We start from the raw sequence: 7,235 nt of genomic DNA, 5'->3' as shown, positions 1-7,235 counted from the left end.
CTGGTACAGAATGGCTACCCTGATCTTTGTTGATAAGGAAAATGGAGAACCAAGCACCCGTGTGCCTCCCAAGGACGGGCTGAAGCTGGGGTCGAGGCCTTGTAAGTAAAACCGGCTGCAACCCGAGTCCGGTATTGTCAATCAATTGTGGGCGTGTCCCGGAGCTGGGGCGGCCTTCTGTGTACTTGACAGCTTGAGTTAGGTATTACCGAATACCACTATTGCAACGTGCTCCTGGGTCTCTTTTTCATGTTCAGTACCTCAGATAATTAAGGGGGTACAGAACCGAAGTACTGTTAGGCCTATGGCCATGCCACCAACAAAAGTGGAGGTTGAGTTTGGGGATGAGAATGAGGCCGGGTTGATTTACACAGCCAGCCTTCTAGCTGCACCCGTGTTTATTGCCTGAATAATCTTATGGTAAGCCTTTTTCCTCAGCAGTCAAAGCTTTAGATGGGAGATCTCAGGTTTCAACACCACGGGTAGGCAAAATGTTTGATACTCAAGCAGCCGTACCTAGAGTTGCCAGAAAGGCTTTGGGAACTGTCAACAGAGCCACAGAAAATTCAGTAAAGACTAGTGGACCTCTCAAACAGAAGCAGCCAACCTTCTCTGCCAAAAAGGTAAGTGTTGGCTACAAAGTCACTGTTGAAACACTTTAGCGCTTATGACTCTTAAAGTGACTATAGGCCTCCTACTTTGCTTTCTCTCTTGTGAATGCAAGGAAATGTAGGCTACCCGATATGGATTAACAGGAGGGAAACATGGGAAGCTTACTCTTTGTGGTCTTCCTCTGTGCCGCAAGATCAGAAGTCTCAGAAGCAGCTGGTGAATATTTCTGCCTCACCTGTTCTTAATAAGTGTGGAGAAGATTGATTGGTAGTATCTATGTATGGTCATAGAAAGGATTGAGAGGGAGGGTTCTTTGCCGGAGGTCATGGAGCTAATATAATAGCTTAGGAGGTACCATGCTCCTCCCAAAGGCCTCCTGGAGGAAGCACCAGGTACTCTGCTAGCATGTTGACCTTAGTGTGTGTGCACGAGTTAACAGCCTCTGCATCCCCGACTGAGGAGACTTTGCTGTGAAAGATGACTCAGCACATAGATTTACACTTCATTTGCTAAAATAAGTGGTTTTATTATGTATTAGGAAAAAAAAAAACCCCTCGTACTTTATATTAAAATAAGACTTGAGGTGTGGTTTAGAACAAGATATCTTTTTAAACTAAGTTGAGTAAGAGAAATGTTAGGTTCAAGTATTGGAAGGCTATGGCAACAATAATGAGAATGTGACACAGAACTGAAGTGTGGGGAAACCCTGCTTTAAGGATTTCTATAGGTATGCACATATGACGTAAGGTTGGATCAGGAATGTGCAGGCTTCTGCTTTGGCCTGCTATAGTACACTGCCTATCTGCCAATTTAAGATTAGGGAATTATCCAGGCTTCTAAACTGCTTAACTGTCTTTTGCTGAATCTTACTCAGTATGTGTATTTCAACTTAATAATAACTAAGCAAATAATTAAGGGAGCACTGATGGGGAAACATAGATGGAAATCACACTTCCAAAACCCAAAAATGGCTTCTCAGATTAGCTTCTGTGTGGGTGAGTCATGCTGTTTTCTTTGACAGGTTGAGTGAATGAGTTGATTAGTTCTGAATTAATTCTGCCTTCTTGGTGACTTGTGCTGAGAGGTGTGGGTACTTAAATTTCAGACTTAACTCTTGAGCCATGCCACTAGAATTGCTGGCAGAATTGGTATGTAATTATGAGAACTAAGGATTATGGTTTTTTAGAAGTCAGCATGAGATTGAAAAGCTGGTGAAGCAGTCACATGTCTTGAAGAAGACTAATGATCTTTTGTCCTAATCAGTTGACAAGGCTTGCCTTTCACTAATTCATATTTTCTTGGATGGTTTTAGGTGACTGAGAAGACTGTCAAAGCAAAAAGCTCTGTTCCTGCCTCTGATGACACCTACCCAGAAATAGAAAAATTCTTTCCCTTCAATCCTTTAGGTAGTATTCTTTTGGTATTACAAAAATGCTTTAGTTTTGAGTTTCTCTTAGAATCCGATTCAGCTCTAATCTGATATGGATATGAATGTGAACTGTGACCCAAAACTGTAATAAGACTGTCTAAATCTGGGTTTCTTTCCACAAACGTACTTGTTGACAGATTTATTTGTAAGGAACATCTTAGGTCAGAAGGGGAATTGGTACAAAGATGTGGAGAACATTGTTCCTGACCTCAAAAACATAAGGGAGATAAGATTTGTTCACTAACATTGAATAAGTCTAAATGGGACTGTTTTTTGTGGCAAGCCTTTTAGAAAGTGAGTTTTATGTTAAATTGAACAGTGTCTGAAAAAAATCCACATAGTCCGTGATAGCATGTGTATTTTTACTCCGTCAGCCTGCTAATGTATCTGGAGTATTTTCTGTTATAGAAGCACCTTTTCAAGCTTTAATCTACTCCCACTGGAGGAGAGGCTACTGTATCCAGGCTTTGGATGCAGTGTTTAATAAGACAGGCCCACGTTGATGGAGCCTATGATTTGGAGGGAAAGTCAAACATGAACAAATTCTCTCACTGTAATTGAGAAGGAGAAACCAGCCCATTAGAGGGAACTGAACCTCACCTGGAAGAGCAGGGAGGCTTTCTCTCAGGAAGTGCCATGATGTGGCCTTTTAAAGGGTAACAGGGGAGAGCTACGTGAAGCAGGGAGGGGCCAGGCAAGAGCACCACACCTATGTGTGTGCAGAGATCCCGAGGTGGAACAAAGGACTGGAGTGGTTCTGGGACAAAGGCAGAGGGAAGGCCGACAGAGGTGAGACTGTGGGCAGGTCCTGCAGCACCTTCTAGGTTTCTGAGCTGGCATTTTTGCCCTTTCATCCAAAGGGCATTTAGTCATTCTGTACATCCAGGTTGTCTCTGGCTTTTATATAATACATTTTATATAATTCAATTCTGCAGTTTTCTTGAAATTGTATTGTTATGAGATTGTCAGGATAGCTGAGTCTCCGAGGGTATGTGATTAAGATTTGATAAAACGGAGTGCTTCCATACTGATGATTACCATTCAGCCATTAAGGAAAATGAGGTAGATTTATGCATCTTGATCAGGAAGGAGGACTTCCATATGCTGTGTTTGAGGAAAGAGATACGGCCAAGTTGTCCTCCAAAATAGCATAAATTACTGAATTCATGTACAGTGGCTGATGCCTGCTTCTCTAATCTCTAACAGCAGATGTTTTAAACTTATCAAAAGGGCAATGGGTATCTTATTGTTTTAAATTGGGGAGCATGTATGTGTGGTGAGCATACTTGATTATCGGCCTCCTATAGTTTGTTTTTTAATTTCCTGTTGGTAGCTTTGTTTTTCTTTGATAATAGGTCTTCCTTTCCTTTTTCCTTTTCTGTAACAGCTTTTGTGGATAAAGGAAATTAACCCTAATATGTTGCAGACTTTTTCCCTCTGGAGTCTTTTGTCTGTTTATGGTTTCCTTTATAATTCAGTGTTTTTTGTTTTTTTTTAAAAGATTTTATTTTTTTGTGAGACACGGAGCACAAGCAGGGGGAGAGGGCAGAAGAAGAGGGAGAACTGGACTCTCTGCTGAGCAGGGACCCTGAAGTGGGGCTTGTTTCTGGGACTCTGGGATCCTGACCTGAGTCAAAGGCAGAGGCTTCACCAACTGAGCTACTTGAGTACCCCCATATAATTAAATGGTTTTAAATTAAATAGTTCCATATCACTCAATTCCTTCTTAACTTCTGGGTTTTAGTCAGTCTTTAAAAGAGCAGGCTAATTCCTAGTATTTAGGCTTTAAAGAACTTTCACACTTCAGAAAACAATGGGTTCTCCTTCCGTCTTTGTTCTTTTGAGGAAATGCTAAACCTCTCAAAAAGAGGAAAGAATATTTAAATTCTATTTCTGTTACTATCAAGAAAAATATGCTGTATTCTTTTTTTTTTTTTTTAAGATTTTATTTATTAATTTGACAGAGAGAAATCACAAGTAGACGGAGAGGCAGCCAGAGAGAGAGAGAGAGAGGGAAGCAGGCTCCCTGCTGAGCAGAGAGCCCGATGCGGGACTCGATCCCAAGACCCTGAGATCATGACCTGAGCCGAAGGCAGCGGCTTAACCCACTGAGCCACCCAGGCGCCCCTGCTGTATTCTTTTTTTAATTAAAAAGTTTTCTTGTAGTAATCTCAGTAAACTCAAGACCCTGAGGTCAAGAATATCATGCTCTACCAACTGAGGCAGGTGCCCCCCCCCCAAATCTACTCTAATCCTAAGAAGTAAGGCACTTGGATTATAAGAAGGAGTGTGACTTAACCCAGTAGTTCTTATTTTTGTTGTGGGATTTTCACAACTCTTAGAAGCTAATGAAGACACCAGAGAACTTTTGTGTGTCATTTATCAATTTTGATTCCTAATGCAGGATATTTAAATAAAAAATATGAATTCCTTAAAAAAAAAAACCCATTCATTAATGTAAGTAACTTTTTTCTAAGACCTAAAAATAACTTTTTTAAAACAGAAGAATTGTGTAGTTTTCTATTTTTGAAAACTTGCTTAATTTGGTTTAACATAAAGCACTGGGTTGTCCTCTGATTCTGCATCCAATCTATTGTATCTCTTGTTTTGGTTGAAGTACTTGAAAAAAACTCTGGCCACATACAGATACACAGTTAAGAAAGTGAAGAGCAGGGGCACCTTTGTGGCTCATTGGTTAAGCCTCTGCCTTCTGGCTCAGGTCATGGTCTCAGGATCCTGAGTTGCACCCCGCATAGGGCTCTCTGCTCAGCCGGGAGCCTGCTTCCTCCTCGCTCTCTCTCTGCCTGCCTCTCTGCCTACTTGTAATCCTTCTCTCTCTCACATAAGTAAAATCTTAAAAAAAATTAAAAAATAAAACAAAGGGAAGAAGAGCATTTCAATAGTCTTTTCAAATAAATGTGGAGAGTTTTCTTTCTTACTAGACTAAAACCCAACAAGTGGCAGTTTCCAAATGTAGGGTTGCAATGTGTAATCTGAAACCTTATCAGTGAACATTTTGTACTCTGACAATAAGTGCTAAAATACACTGGGCTGTTCTGCACTTTGAATGTATTTTTTATTTTTGCATTTATCACACATTGATCATTTAGAAATAATGATTCACTGGGAACTGTAGCTCATCCAAATGTTGAAGTGTGTCATTATGCAGTATCAAACACACATTAATGCCACCACGGATCTCATCAGAAAAAGTGTATTAGGAAGTTGGCAAGCTAATGACTGCGGATAAGTTTTCCAGAATTCTAGTTTTATTTTTTTTCTTGGAATTGTGATCATTGGCAATGAATATCGTGTTTCTTGAAGTGATAGAACTTTCATTCCTCTCAGAAAATGTGCTACAAATACCCAAGTTTGAGTAACCAGTTTGTCTATCCATTGTTATTTCAACTAAATAGTGTTCCAGGAAAAAGGCCTCTAGTTTAGCTTGCAAACCAAATAATCATGCAAATCTCGTTTTCTTTGAGCTTACCTGGTACTTTGGTATACAGCAGAAGTGCTTTATGGCGTACTTATTTCATCATACAGAATACTAAAAAGACCACTGTTCTTCAGGGTTGAGAGCTAATAAAATTAATACTTCTTACTGCAGATGGCAAAGTGAGACGTGAAGCTGGCAATTTTTTACTGCAAGTGAATGGTACTGTGGAGTAGTGACTATAAAATATAGTTTATTGCCACTGCCTTGATTTGTGCCAAGGCACAGCAGTTCCATCCATCATTGCTTTTGTACCATCACTGCAAATGTCAACACAGCAGAAGAAGGTGTTAATGTTATTAAGCACAGAGTTTGACCTCACTGTTCCACTGAAAGTGTCTCAGACCCCCAAAGGGCCCCTGACCACTCTGAGAACCACTGCCTTGATAAAGTGCTTTGTCTTTGTGGCAGATTTTGAGAGTTTCGACCTGCCTGAAGAACACCAGATTGCACACCTCCCCTTGAATGGAGTGCCTCTCATGATCCTTGATGAGGAGAGGGAGCTTGAAAAGCTGTTACACCTGGGCCCCCCTTCACCTCTGAAGATACCCTCTCCACCATGGGAGTCTAGTAAGTGAACAAGTGCCCTTCTAGAAGGGCTGCGGATTATTTGTGTCCTAATGGTTCCATTACTGTGGGGGCAGAATTGTGTAGAAGATTAGCCTATAAGTAATTTCTGTTTCAAACTTAAGAGATTAATTAAAGTTTCAGAATAATGAAAACTGCTTTCAGTTGGTATTGTTTTCAGTCCCAAATGCCCAGGTAAAATTAAGTCCTTCTGGAATCTGGACAGTTTAGATGCAGAAAATAAGAGTAAATTTAGGATACAGCTTCATAGCTTATAACTTGAAGTGTAATCAACTTGTTTGGAATGAGAATTCCAAGTTCTATCCAAAGCTAACCTAGGATCAAGACACCTGAGCACAATAGCACAGAACGGCAAAATCTTACTACCAAGGTGGGAGGCCTCTGTATGTTTTCGATTTGTTCTGATGGGATAGCGTATACTATTTTATAAATTACCATAGTCGTATTGTTGGCTCTTACTTGGGTCTCTCAGAGTAATGGAGTTTCAGGTATGTCTAAGATTTATTTCCTAATGAAGTTTAATTCTGGGGTTTTAGCCACATTTCAAGAATTGAGTGTATGTGTGTGTGTGTGTCTAGCTGGGGTGGGGCTAGGGATTCATTAGACAAAGGGGAAAATAAGAATTTGTGAGTAAAATTGACAACCAATGTTTGTTGAGATGGACTAAAAGCATTTGCAGATATTGAATAAAAAAATTTGTTTTCTAGATCTGTTGCAGTCTCCAAGTGTTCTGTCGACCCTGGATGTTGAATTGCCACCTGTTTGCTATGACTTAGATATTTAAACTACTTAGTGTTTAATAGTTTGTATGTTTTGTATTAATAAAGCAACTCTTTAACAGACTCTTCCTAATCTTGCAGTTGGTATTCTTTGGAATTTGCTTAAAATGGTATGAAAATTAGTAGAAGTGTTTGACAAGGAACTATAATCTGACAATAGAAGTATCTCATTTGAAAGCTTACCCTTAAAACCCTTCGGTTTGTTATAACAGCTTATTTTAGACGCTGCCACTGTTCTCCCTGAAACATACACCCCTCAATGTGTACTTTACTGCCTTTCTGTGGCCATTAACTAGTGACAGTTATTAGATCTCTTAATTAGAAGAGCCAC

General features: G+C 40.0%; 1 protein-coding gene across 1 annotated transcript; it reads left to right on the top strand.

The window, feature by feature from the left end:
- PTTG1 (PTTG1 regulator of sister chromatid separation, securin) lies at nucleotides 1–6,975 on the top strand (the record flags this gene model as incomplete). Its single annotated transcript, NM_001310196.1, is given in 5 exon segments — nucleotides 1–101; nucleotides 442–623; nucleotides 1,925–2,018; nucleotides 5,949–6,107; nucleotides 6,833–6,975. Coding segments are annotated over 5 exon segments (603 nt in total). The 3' UTR covers nucleotides 6,910–6,975.
- Between the last annotated feature and the right edge of the window lie 260 nt (nucleotides 6,976–7,235).

The sequence above is a fragment of the Mustela putorius genome, unplaced genomic scaffold (assembly GCF_011764305.1).
Source record: "Mustela putorius furo isolate JIRA1106 unplaced genomic scaffold, ASM1176430v1.1 tig00000145_pilon_pilon_pilon, whole genome shotgun sequence".
In the NCBI taxonomy this organism is placed as follows: domain Eukaryota; kingdom Metazoa; phylum Chordata; class Mammalia; order Carnivora; family Mustelidae; genus Mustela; species Mustela putorius.
This window is presented reverse-complemented; position numbering and strand designations above follow the sequence as displayed.